The 13,199-nt window shown below is 50.4% G+C and overlaps 4 protein-coding genes across 4 annotated transcripts; 2 read left to right on the top strand and 2 right to left on the bottom strand.

Moving 5' to 3' along the window:
- Positions 1 to 1,777: 1,777 nt before the first annotated feature.
- Positions 1,778 to 3,514, top strand: BDZ83DRAFT_593816 (amidase; the record flags this gene model as incomplete). The annotated part of the gene is made up of 1 exon (XM_060506667.1): positions 1,778 to 3,514. The coding sequence occupies one exon, from the start codon at positions 1,778 to 1,780 to the stop codon at positions 3,512 to 3,514; it is 1,737 nt and encodes a 578-aa protein (XP_060357810.1).
- A 40-nt stretch (positions 3,515 to 3,554) lies between these two features.
- Positions 3,555 to 6,220, bottom strand: BDZ83DRAFT_192221 (uncharacterized protein). Its single transcript, XM_060501603.1, has 8 exons — positions 6,203 to 6,220; positions 5,915 to 6,151; positions 5,827 to 5,850; positions 4,910 to 5,755; positions 4,591 to 4,856; positions 4,378 to 4,534; positions 4,083 to 4,327; positions 3,555 to 4,024 (listed from the first exon to the last, which is right to left on the bottom strand). The coding sequence occupies exons 2-8, from the start codon at positions 5,948 to 5,950 to the stop codon at positions 3,595 to 3,597; spliced, it is 2,004 nt and encodes a 667-aa protein (XP_060357809.1). The 5' UTR covers positions 5,951 to 6,151; positions 6,203 to 6,220; the 3' UTR covers positions 3,555 to 3,594.
- Positions 6,221 to 7,244: 1,024 nt separating this feature from the next.
- Positions 7,245 to 8,813, top strand: BDZ83DRAFT_758421 (uncharacterized protein; the record flags this gene model as incomplete). The annotated part of the gene is made up of 3 exons (XM_060515031.1): positions 7,245 to 7,283; positions 7,330 to 8,258; positions 8,312 to 8,813. 3 exons carry the CDS (start codon positions 7,245 to 7,247, stop codon positions 8,811 to 8,813), a joined length of 1,470 nt encoding a protein of 489 aa, XP_060357808.1.
- A 374-nt stretch (positions 8,814 to 9,187) lies between these two features.
- Positions 9,188 to 10,470, bottom strand: BDZ83DRAFT_736070 (uncharacterized protein; the record flags this gene model as incomplete). Its single annotated transcript, XM_060512983.1, has 2 exons — positions 9,880 to 10,470; positions 9,188 to 9,811 (listed from the first exon to the last, which is right to left on the bottom strand). Exons 1-2 carry the CDS (start codon positions 10,390 to 10,392, stop codon positions 9,188 to 9,190), a joined length of 1,137 nt encoding a protein of 378 aa, XP_060357807.1. The 5' UTR covers positions 10,393 to 10,470.
- Positions 10,471 to 13,199: the final 2,729 nt, after the last annotated feature.

Genomic DNA, 13,199 nt, shown 5'->3' with positions numbered 1-13,199 from the left:
AGCCGCCGCACCTCCGCGTCTACCGCCGGCATTTAATGGAGATGGACGTTGACTTGACTTGCATGTGTAGTCGAAAACGAGCATAAACAACCAGCAATAAAGACGTGGCAAGCCTTTGACTACGACACCAACCCCAACGCTGAGCCTCCGAGTTCTTGGGGGTCGGGATTCTGCACCCAGCTCCGGAGATGGCCCCCAGGAATGGCAAGGCAATATGTGGGACTCCGTTGTGATGCCGCAATGGGATTGGGCTGTACTTTTGTTTGCTCGATGTCGTTGGAAGAGGCAACATGGTCGTACAAAATTCGAAAGATTTGATTGGGCCAGCGGGTTGGCTTTGCCGCAGGTGAGGAAGAATCCATGCTCTCACGGGATGGATGCACTGTGACAGGATCATGCAGACAGTCACTTGGCTGACCTCAGCGCGCCACGGTCCACGGGTGACAATGGGTAGCAGGCGCCACTCCCGCGGCATCCTCAATATTTGACGGATGTCTTCGAGCAGATAGGAGGGTCACACAACGTCTCTTCTAGACGGGTGGCTTCATGTAATGGTTCGGGACTTTGCAGGCATGCTGCCATGTTGCCAGTCTTCCTGTTTGCCTTTGGGTATGCGATGTCCATCTGCAAACTCGTCAATCTGGTAGAAAAGACGGTAGGACAATACCAGGTTGTTGGATCTGTAACGCAGGTCACTTGCACAACATGTTGCGGTCACGACCGGTGTGGGGGCATTGTTGAAGATGATGCCCATTCACAAAGCACGGGAGGGAGTAGCCCAAAAGCCTAGCAGTCTGATGGTGACAGATTGGAGATAGTTCCCTCTTCGCACAGTATAGTATTCTGCCACAACTGCTCTCGGCGGACCCGCTCATCCACAATAGTCTCGGCCTTGCTAGGAGATAGAACAATAGAAACAATCTGAAAAAGGCCCCGGCCCTCCAGAAAGGCGATATTGTTCTGCAGGAATTCAAGGCCTATCGAGTTGATGATACTTAGGTACCTCGGGTAGACTTTGAGTAGGGATATCACCGCCCTTTGAACACCAAGCAGGACCATCCGTGTCCTTGCCAGTGCCAGATCGGACTACGGCGTGTAGTTGAAGCTGTGGACAAGAATCTATCAATCTCCTACCTGGAAGTATCCTTCGAAGACTGCAGATCCAATCCGTGATAACACGGACAGCAAGTACACTGGCTTCAAGGATCATGGCCCGAGCGAGGGCTTTTAGATCGTTTGCTTGCGCAAGATTCCCGGAAAGTAATCTAGACCGGATTAATGGACACACTGTTTGCACAGTTTGCTTGACCCCGACATCCATGCCCTGCAGGATCTCTATGCCGTACTAGATTCGTTCCGTACCGTAAGGGCCGCGAGCTCGGGGCAACGCGGGTTTCCGTTTCCTCGGGCCATGGTTGATATGGATAGAAATTCCCCCACAATGGCCGGGCGGTCCGTGAACACCGACACTGACAGGATAGTGTAATTAGCACGGAGATCTTGAAGTTGGGGTAATTGTTAAGCATTCCCCGCGTTGTGTCTACCAATACGTAATACAACACAAAAGATTAACAGTTCACACAAGTGCCGCTGGTAAACACCCTCAGTGCGTGGATAGGATGCCGAGGTCCTGATGTCAGTATACTGTCAACCCCGCCGGCTGTTGGGCATTCTGAGATAGCAAATCTAACAACACACAACCAAACCGTCGACCGCCTCCAAGTAGGTAGTCAATCAGACCCATACTCCAGGTATTTAACCCGCAGCCTGCACAAGTATGTCTTCTCAATCTCGAGAAGCCCCGTGGAAGGCCATTGCGAAACGTAAACAGGCTGAAAGAGCAGCGCGCATCCCATCAAAATGGCACATCCCGACCAAGGCCATCCCAAATGACTCCCCTCAAGCAGGTGACGGGCCACAGAAAGTCCTTGACGTACCGCGCCAATTCCTGTCTCAATCAGAAATTTCAATTACCGAAACCTACACGATTCCAAGCCTGCTCAAGGCCATAGGGACGCGCAAACTCTCAGCTAGACAAGTCACCGAGGCCTTCTGCCACCGGAGTGCCATAGCGCAGCAACTCACAAACTGTTTGACGGAGCCATTATTCGACACCGCCCTGAACCGGGCTCAATTTCTCGATGACTACCTCCACGACCACGGTGCCCCCCTCGGCCCCCTCCACGGCCTTCCCGTCTCCGTCAAAGACACATTCAACGTTGCAGGCGTCGACACCTCAATGGGGCTGGCATACTTATGCCACAAGCCCGCAGCTTCCAATGCGCCGCTGGTTGATCTCCTGCTCTCTTTGGGGTGCGTCATCATCGCCAAGACCAACGTCCCGCAAACTCTCGGAAGTCTGGACTCCGTCAACAACGTTTTTGGCCGGACCATGAATCCTATCAACCGACTTTGCACCGCCGGCGGATCTTCTGGTGGCGAGGGCGTCCTCGTGGCTATGAAAGGTTCCATGATTGGCATCGGAACCGATATTGGAGGCAGCATCCGCGTGCCTGCCATGTGTAACGGGGTCTATGGCTTCAAGCCGTCCAATGGACGGGTTCCATACGGCGGGCAGGTTCTTACTGGCATTGATGGTATGAGCCGCACCTCCGTGCAAGCTGTTGCGGGCCCTATTGGCCGTAGTGTTGAGGACATAGATGCTCTCCTGCGTGAGATCGTCCCTCGGGCGGCTCTGTGGGGTGAGGATTGCATGCCCGCATCATGGCTCTCTAGCTTGAGAGGATCGTCGATTTCAGGCTGCGGGAGGAACGGGGAGTTGGTTATCGGCGTTCTTCGCACGGATGGAAATTGCAGCATTCATCCGCCTCTTGATCATATGCTGGACGAGGTCTCTTCAGCCCTTTCACACAGACCCGGTGTAAAGGTGGTTGAGCTGGCATGCCCTGCGGCGTTCACCAAGGCGCAGTCAGTCATGAACAAGCTCATGGGCGTCGACGGCTCCGTCACCATGGCCGAGATGATTGAGGCAACAGGCGAGCCTCTGGTACCCTGGACAGCGGCACGATTCAAAAAGGGGAAGCCGCTGCCACTCAGACAAGTTGCTGAGCTTCAAGCACGACGAACAACATTGGAGCGGGAGATGCTCAAGATGTGGGTCGAGAATGACGAGTACGGTCGAAGGCGAGAGAAGCTGGATGCTGTGATATGTCCCGTTGCGCCGCACCCTGTGCCGCCTATTGAAGGGTACAATGCTGTCGGTTTGACTAGCAGCTGGGTAATGCTTGACTATCCTGCAGGAACAGTACCAGTCCGAGACGTGAGGGAGAGTGATCTGCAGCTTGGTCGGCCACAAGGGGAAAAGGTCTTGAGTAGCTGGGACGAGAGGAACAGAGAGCTTTGGGACGAGAAGAAGATTGACCGAAAGATCTACCTGGGAACGCCGCTGAGTGTTCAGGTCGTTGTACCAAGGTTGCGGGATGATCGACTGGTTCAGGTTATGGCTTGTGTGGATGCGGCTTGCAAGGGCACTGGCGTGAACGCAAAGCTCTGAGTCGAATTACTTCCGTAGCCAAGAGATCAATCAGCCTCGGCCCGAGCTGCAATTTGGTCTAATGCGTGTTACATGAAAATTCAGGGTAGTCTACCATCAAATGGTATGTAAGGTTCTACAAAGGAAGCCATAGCGCTGGCCTCAGTGACTAGATCGAACTCATTCATCACGGCGTCCCAGTCCTGGGGAGCCATGATGTGATCGTACGGAGGTGGTGCGAAATTGACCTCTGGTAAAGAAGGAATATCCTCAAGTTCCCGTTCTCCATACGCCTGCTCTGCATGCTGCGGTCCCTTGCTTGTCAAGGATCTTCGCTTGACGGAAAAGCTGGCGAGCTCATAAAAGGCCTTACACACATCGTACAGCTTCTTGGCTGAAGGCGAGCTGCTTGATGTGGGTTCAATGGCAGAGATAGTGCTGCAGAGGAGCGTTAGGTCCTCTTCGGAGGCCGTTGTCACAGTATATCCCGCAAGGACTACAAAGCAGGCAAAAGGCACCAGAGATAACATCCTATGGAGATATTAGGAAACGTGCGTCAAGAATCACAGCAGCGTCACAGGAGACATACATGTTGAGCAGCATTGACCATCCGGTGATTCTGAGGTGGCCCCACGATTCGAAGGCTCCCACAATTGTACGAAGGGCATCTCGAGCAGCCTCTGTGCATTCGTTGCTGCATTTCAGTGGGCTATAGCTTGCTTCATCGCATGGGATGACACGATAAGCTATTGCGACAAGACCGTACATCATGAAGTCGAGCAGTGTGGCAAGCGCCTTGTGGAGATCATCGTCTGAGGGGCTATATTCGGCAGACTGCAAGATTTAGGAAACTCCCTTGGAACGGTATAAGAGATTGAGCTTACCTGTTTGATGCGTGTGTTGACTTCAAGCAATTTGGCAACCACCAACTTGGCATTCTGGCTCCGTGTTTCCAGCGGCTGCCGAAGCGCTGAAGCAGAAAAGAGCTCAACGTGCATATCGCCAACAATAACTGCATACTCGAAGAACCCAGAATAGAGACTTTAGGTGCTGTCAGCATACCAGCCTGGGAAGAAAGGCGAAAAGGGATGATTTACTGTACTGGTACACCCGGAACGCAGTCCTTGGGTATGGACGGCCGCTCAGTGGATACGTCATAAGGATGGATCGACGGCGTCCTGCCCATTGTGAAAGCCATGGCTTTGTCGTGCACATAAACATGCCAAAATACTTGTCGCCTTTTGAAGAAATCCGGCTCACTGCTAGGTAGTCTATGCCAACCTAGGTCGATGCACATTCTCGACGCAGCCGATATGAGCTGCCATGCCAGGGTACTTTGACCTACTTTATTGCAAAACGTGTACTTTTTCGTAAGTGCCGGGAAATGAGCTTCGAGGGCAATTCCTCGAGACTTACCAGGACCGCCAGAGCTTGGCATGCTTGTAGCGAGGGCTCGCTGCAAAGTTTCAAATTTTGTATCGCTGTCTCAAGGTTGACCTTGAGGAGTTGGGAGCATGCCTCGAGTTCTAACTCGGTGATGTTGACGATAGCATAATGATGCGGTTTGAGTCCTTGGAGCAAGAAGAACAGACCGGCGTTGACAATGATCCAATCCACAGTGGAAAAGTCGGTGATGGCAAAGCAAACCTTTTGGCAGAACTCACCAAACTCTCGTTCGTCAATCACGGGGACATCAATAAAAAAACGCTGCTTCTCAGCCTGACACAGTCGAACCAGCTTCAGAACGCGGTCAGTTGACGGCAGGCTCCTGCTCCCCAACTCGGGAAGCTGGGCTTGCACGGACAATAGCGAGCTGCCAGTCTGAGTGGGACTACGCTCTTCACTGCCCGTAGCCTGGTCGATCATTTGCATGGTCGCAGAGAGCGCCGAATCGTCGCCCAAGGTCGACTCTAGGTCTGCAGCCACATCCTTGAGTGCATCGGTGACCCGGTGAACATGCGCTTTGAACGAGGAATCGCCTCTGTATCCCTCAGATAAACCGGGAAAGTTGGGAGAGTGGTTGCCGATGAAGGATGGAGGGGACACAAGTGGTGATGAGTGCGACTTTTGCTGGTTAATTTCGAGCAGCTGCTGCACCGCCTGGGAGACTTCCTTCAGCGAGCGGTCAACACTCTCTATGGCCTCATCATAGCGGGGCGAGATGAGGACGCGCTGTCGTCTCTCGGATGAGCGATGCGTCAGGCGGCACGTCAAGTTTGAGGCCACACAGCTTGAACATGGCGTTTCGCGGTCGCATTTGGTCTAGCGGTTCTCGTTAGAACAAATTGTACAGTGTTTTCATGATGTGATGACCTTGATGATTGAGATCTTACCTTTCTGCCTTTACAATTATCACACTGGTCGTGACGTGATTAGTATGTCTAGGGGTATTGGACATTGTCTTGAGTGACGCGAACTCACCGCAGGCCTCTTGCTGTTAACGCCGGAGGCCTCCATCCGAAGTAGATAATAATTTTTGTGTGAGGGTAGACTCTCCAAAGTAAATGGGGAAAATGAGCTGGAAGAAGAATGGAATGAAAGCAATGAGGCTAAACAAATGGGAAGATCCTACAAGTAGCTGTTCTGTCTTTTTTCTCTTTTTCTATTTTTTCCCCTTCGCTGTTCTCAATGGCTATGAGTGTTTAGCGGGGTGGCATACTTAGAAGGCGTCAGTTAGGCCGTCAGTGACTAATCCTAGATAAGAATTACCATTTCCGATCGTGCAATGACAGGCGAGAGGCGATGGCGGATTCCATCAGGGCCATCTTTGCTGGAATATCGTCATCCCATTTCATGAGTCACTCAGCTTTTTTGGAGTACTCCATTAGATTATAAACAATAGCCCTGCGAATGAGAAACCTATTGTTCAAGTTTCACGCCTTCAAAAGTCTAACCTCGTGTCAGGGTCGAGAAGCATACAGCAAGCTTGCCATTTTGCCAACCCCCGATGGACTTGGACGTAGCAGTAGGCAGTAAGATGACAAAGTGGCATACTTGCGAATCCTGTCGACCACGAATTTCATCACCTTCGGTTTTCATCCCGGGAATCCGATATGTAAGTACTAAGATACTTGCCTCTTTGTGCACTATGTTCACGGCGTCTTACACTGTCCTTGGCACGCTGACGACGCAAAGCGTCCCGACATCAGGTAGCTATCATTTTTGTCTTATTCGTACACTCTGTCAGCGCTAGGCCTAGTAGCCTTGAATCCCAACCATTGCCGGGCCCGAGGCCCCGAAAAAACCAAAGTTCTCATTTGAGTCACTGAACCTGAGGATGAGCCACACCATTGCACATGAGTACGTGTGGCTGTAGCTCTCACAGAAGCATGGCTTTCTTTCAGCGGCCGGTAGACACTGCTGACCTATTGTTTTCATGACGGCTACTGGTTCGGGCCACTGCTTCAACCACTCTCTACACTCACTCCGACTAGTAACTTGTTGTTACGGGGCTTTCCCATCCTCGCAGGGCCCGAGGGCCCGGGGATAATGGTGATCTAAGCTCAACATGCATTCAGCAAAGAAAGCGAGAATGCCCTGGGAATAGTTGTATTTTACAAGGCGCCCAATCTGCAAATAATGATCATAATCTCTGGAGCCTAACAGCAACTACTAAGTAATCTTAATTTACTCAAAACGTCTCAGAAAAATCTTTAATTGATCTGATACCATTTCCGCCATGATTTACAATCTCTGGAAACATTGTACCCTTATCGGGTCGTTGGCTATCCTGCAGGCTTCTGCCGCTAACATGAGCACGCCGGACACCTTTGTTGGGGGCACCCCGCCTGTAAGCACCCTTTGAGTCAGTGTTAAGTGCTTGACTAATATTGCAGTGTGACGCGCTCATCACCGCCGGCTTGAGTGGTAGGGTTTTGTCGCCCACCGACTCAGGGTACGAGAAACAGGTCCAAACCTGGTGGGCCCGAAACGCCCAGCTTCATCCGTGGTGCATTGTGCTACCCGAGAGTACGGAAGAAGTTTCCCTCACCTTGACCACGCTCCTAAAAGCTGGCAACGGCGCCGGAGACTGGCACATTGCAGTCCGAAGCGGGGGCCATGGCTTTCAGCTAAACAACAACATTCAGAATGGCGTCACCATCGATTTGAGCAGGCTGAATTCTTCCATTTATCACGCTGAAACTAATACTGCCATGCTCGGTTCGGGAGGGCGATGGGAGAATGTCTACGCCAGTCTGGGTGATCAAGGCGTTGTGGTGGTCGGTGGCCGCGATGGCGACGTTGGAGTGGGTGGATTCCTTCTTGGCGGCGGCACATCCTACTTTTCGCCAAAGTATGGATTCGCCTGTGACTCTGTCCTCAACTACGAGGTCGTGCTCACCAACGGAAGCGTCGTCAATGCGAACAAGACCGGCAACCCAGATTTATGGAAGGCGCTGAAGGGCGGCGGCTCCAACTTTGGCATCGTCACGAGATTCGACCTGGAAGCCCTTCCCGCTCGTGATATCCACTACGAAGTCCGGATACTGCCCGCAACCGCTTCAGATGAGGCTTACAATACACTGGTCAAGTTTGCGGATCATGACATGTCGCTTGCCGATAATGCACTGGTCACTTTCCTGCAGTACAATGGCACATCAGGCCCGGACATAACGATCACGGCCATCTATGTCAACACGGCTGGGCACGATGATGTAGAAACGGCCTATGACAATCTCAGAGATATTCCGTCTATCCGAAATATTTCTGTAAAGCAGTCTGTGGCCAAGACTGCCGCAGGTTCGAAGGTTCAAGGCGGACAACTGTAAGTCTAGCCGATATCTGTACCCTTTCTCCAGACTAATGTTTGTGTCCTAGGAGTGCTGCGGCAACTCTATTGTTCAGAAGTGATCCTGAGATTCTCCGATACTCCACCAAGCTCCACGAAGACTTCGTCAAGTCTCTTCAGAGTACCATCGGCCCAGCAAGCTTCGGAACGATGAACTTTTTACAGCCTGTCGGAATGGACCATGGCCAAATCGCCAAACAACGCGGCGGGAACATGCTCGGTCTTGAAAGATTGAAGTCCAATGCCATCATGTGGACTGGTGGTGTGTATGTGTTGACGAATGACGCAGACTTTGCTTTGGCGGAAGCATGTTTGGCTTCGATGTCGGACAAAATACGGAGATTTGCGAGGTCTGTCGGGGGTGAAATGGACCTGGTGTACCTCAACTATGCCAGTCCTCGACAGGATGCTCTCGCAGGATACGGCCCACAAAATGTTGAATTCATACGGGAAGTTGCTGCCAAGTACGACCCGAGTGGCGCGTTTCAGACAAGAGTTCCTGGGGGCTTCAAAATTGAAAGATCTGGATAGGATGATGAATCGAAAATGACCACATGCTAGGAACTGGCGTGTTTGTAGAGAGAATCCCTGTAGAGGCAGGTCTGTGGAACTGATCTTGAAAACCAAGGCACGACATCCAGGAAACTCCAACGAAGCCACAATGAGCTCTCAGAATTTGGTTAACAATTGATTCTATGGTGTACAGCCTACAGAACTGGGACTTCATATTTACGTGTAGACTATGGATAGAACTTTGAGACCACTAAATCGTTCCGGCCAGGGTGAAACGATACAAGCTATCGAAATGGTCTCCTTGGGAATGATGGGTTGCCGGTGTGATTGATTGGGAAGAATTTATGAAGCAATAGGCTGCTCAATGTCCTTCACACGTAAACGTGCTGGCACTATACCTGCGGAGTGTAGTCATTGACGATGCCAAAGATGAACTCTTCGTAATGACCGCGACCCTCGAAAGTCTCTTGTCCAACGATACCGCCTTTGACGAGACCGTTAGCGCGTTGGTACGCGCCTTTCTCATCCCTGACAATGAACTGGGTAGCAACATCCACCTCCATTACGTCACCATTTGTGAGGTTGTACTTGACAGATAGGCCTTCGGTCTCAAGCAGTCCAGTGGTAGGAGGCCAAGCTGCCTTCCCGCCCCTCTGGCGAACCTCCATGCTCGCCATGTCGCAGCTAACAAGAAGAACCTCTCCATCCTTTGCAACATAAGATCGCCTGCTCTCATTGCCGTCGTAGTCGAGAAGGTTGTACCAGACGATAGAGTAAGGACCAAAGCGAGCGTGTCCCCAATCCCAATAACGAGGACCATCGATGATGGACTGATTGCCCCAGTTCTTGTCGTGGTAGCCAATACCGTCTTCGAAGGCGATGACCGTGTCCTTGACAGCGAGGTCGACAATCGTCTCGGCATCGGGGACCGCGTTAGCCCAGTACAGTCCTGGCAAAAGATTCTGGCTGACACCAACTGCGCCATTCAAGTCGCAAGGGTAATGGGCGGGAGCATTCTGTAATCTTTAACATCAGTGTCTTGAAATTGCACAACGGTGAGGAATAGGATTGGGGAGTCACTCACGGCTTTAAAGGAGATCCTGCCATAGATACCCATGTCCTCGGAGTCGATGTTGATCGTGTATTCAACATCGGGCTTGTCCAGCGAGGTTCCACTAAAGCTTCCAATACCTTTCCAGTCTCCAGTAATACCTCGGGGGCCGTTGGTGAGATAAACCCCAGCATCGGCCATAGCTTCGAAGTAGAAGTCTGTACCATTGGGGTACACCCCCGAAACCTGAACAGCGAGAGGATGCGGGTACTGTGCAAATTCTCCCGAGTTGAAGAAAACGATATTCAGAGTCTGGTTAGAGGACTTTGAAACAACATCAAAGTACCAGAAGTCGGTAGACTTTTTGGCTGCCGGGGTGAGCATCTTGTAACCATCGAGGTTTCCAGCCACCGAGAGATGCTCAACGCTGATAGTACCGTTGTGGTAACGAGGAGGTAGGTCGAGGACCCGAGTGATATTGCTAGTTGCAGCTCCGTAAGTCGAGCTGAGCATAGCAGCTGCCAAAATTAGCTTGCAGAGAGCCATTATGACAGGTGTCTAGTTTGTTGCTTGAACGAGTGCGGGAAAGCAAAAGAACGAGTACAATGGAAGGAACGAACGAGCGACCGATAGCATGTGAGAATCAAATCAATTCAGAAAGGAGGAGCGAGCTCCAGTATTTAAGTGATTTGACGGACCTCATAGTCACGTACGCTTACGCGTAGATAGCGGGTAAACGATGCTTATCTCAAGATATACGAATGCGCGGCAAAGTAAAGCTCGACTTCGGACTGGGGCACTAAACTTGCCCCAGAAGCACCCTGTCGATTAGCGGAATGTAAGCCCTTTCAGGTTCACACTAGTTCCTGATTCTCAGAGGAGAGGATCATTTTCCCGACATCAGGGACTTCACCTACAAGTCCACTTCTCAACGACGTGCATATGTCCAATGGCTGTCCTTCAGCAAGCCGTTTGTAAGCCGTTTGTTCTTAACGGCGCTCAATATGAAACCATCAATGGAAAAATGAGGCGCGGCTTGTGGCTGATGATACTCGGACCGCGTATTCGGATTTTCGCGCGTACCACCTTCGTTCCAGTTAGGCTGGGCCGGGCTTGTTAGCCACAGTGATGGTCAAGTGTCCATTAATCATTACCCCACAACTATATCATACATAGAGTGAGATGAACTCAGGCCTAGCAATTGTAAGGACTACCATCCTACAGGATGCATCAATAAAGGTGGATGTGCCGCTTGGTGCCCTTGTACCCATTCCCCATACTCACGAAAAAGATCTAGCATATCTCATCAAGGGGCCATCACACGATCATGAATCTAGGCCAATAATTTGAGAAAAGGTTGGGCGATAACGATTCGACGCCCAAGAGCAGGGTCTTGAATTGTTGCAGCTTCTATGCCTCCGTTTACGATACTAGTAACCTTCATTCCCGAGAAACAAGGTCCGTCAGTCAGACATCTACATCAGGCCAGAAGCTGGAGCCGTTTCTGGTTAAAATAACAATCGCTGGTCTCTCCACAAGCCATCTTCACAAGAAATGCTATAGTGTGCTTCTTGAGCTTTCCAGAGGTGTATTTCAAGGACGAGCCTGAAAAGGACGAGTTCTGTTTCTAGTGTTCACGAAACGACCGCGGGCTGGGAAGCTATAAAGACCTTAAGCTGCCCAGCGGGTTGGATGGAACTTCATGAGCAGATACCATTGAATGATGCCCCCGATTAAGAAGGCCGTACTCGCAGCGAACCCAACAACTGAGCTCTCAAAGATTCGATTGTTCAAGAGTAACACACTAGTTACGATGAAACCGGCTAATACTACTGCATTCTATACCGCCCCTTACTATTCGCTTACAAGGATTCTTGGTTTACATTAATCTTTTTGGATATAAATAATAAGAGCTATATTGGCAATAAAGAACAGGGCCCCTCTAACGACTTAAAGTATAAAGACGAGAGCTTGTATAAGAAAAAGATCTATTAGGTTAAGAACCCCTAGAAAGCTAGTTACTGCGGCTACGGAAAGAATTACACCGCTAGAAAGTATTACTAGGCTAGCCTAGAAAGGAATAGTCCGTAGAAAGCTAGCGAAATCGGCTATAAACGGGATCTAAACCTATATTTTAGAGCTAATAAGGGCGGGTTAATAAATAGCCGGGGTATTATTATCGATAGACTTAGTGTCCCTCTTCTCGAGGGTACCGCGGTCAGTATTAAAAGCGGCGAAAATGCTAAGAATGCCTCTAATTATAAATATAGTTATTCTGATCGTAATGGTCGTAAGGAGAGTAATGGTTAGGAGGGTCTCGAAAGCGAGGCTTGGCTCGAGGCTAGGAAAGAGCCCGAATCCTGTATTGATAACGAAAGATATACTACTAACAACGAATAGCATTATAATAATCTAGTTTATATCTTTATAAGGAAATATTGTGAACATTCGTTTCAGCTGGGGCCGCTGCGATCCTTTAACCTCGATAGTAGAATCCTCGATCGGATACTCTTTTATAGGCGACGGTAGAGCAGCCTCTCAATCTATTTCGCATCGTACCCGATATTTAAAGTAGTTTAGAGTTTGTACGACCCGATGCCTTTCTCCTTTGCCAACTTCGATTCCCCGGGAATGGGCGGTCGCAATAGTGTCGAATCGTGAAGGGCCCGGGGGTACCGGGATCAGCACCGATGTGCGAATCATTGAGGCGCGGAGGTTGGCTGAGGCATTCATATTGGGGGTCGGATGATGTTGACGTTTTTCAATTTGAGGTCGATCATGACGATGAGTCCCTGCGATACCGGCTCGCTAGGATTGGCAATGCTGAAGGGGGGAAATAAGTCGGAAATACTGCTGGGATAAAAATAAACAAATAAACAACAAATCGCAAATTATTACAGACGCCACTGAGAGGCAACGGGGAATTTTGGGTTGCCCAAAAGTATATAAGAAGAGAATGAAGTCACAATGCGTAAGAGTCAAATAAGACAGTTGTCATCCTCTGCCTATTAGGATTTCAAAGAGTTAAGGCTCAGCGAAGAAGTGTCGATAACGACAGACAGCAAAAGTCCGTTGCCGTTTACTTGATCCAACTTGACTACCAGCCGGCTCTTGCAGAGCGTTAGGGGTGGTAAAATCGGGCCAACGTTACGTTGAGATCATCGTAAATGTTTTGAGAACTCGAATATCCCAATCCTCAGACAAGAGATGGTATTATAAGAAATAAGGTTGACACACCCGCTCCCGCAAAGTCAGTTCTGTTGCACGGTTATCCCCTGGATTCGTGTCCTCAATGCTCCCACCGGGCTTATCAAGCTTAAGTGTTAGATCGGTGACCTGCTGCGGAGCCCGCG

Source organism: Colletotrichum acutatum (assembly GCF_030867785.1).
Source record: "Colletotrichum acutatum strain CBS 112980 chromosome Unknown BDZ83scaffold_227, whole genome shotgun sequence".
Classification (NCBI taxonomy): Eukaryota; Fungi; Ascomycota; class Sordariomycetes; order Glomerellales; family Glomerellaceae; genus Colletotrichum; species Colletotrichum acutatum.
The sequence above is the reverse complement of the archived record's forward strand: the minus strand, read 5'-3'. Positions and strand labels throughout refer to the sequence as shown.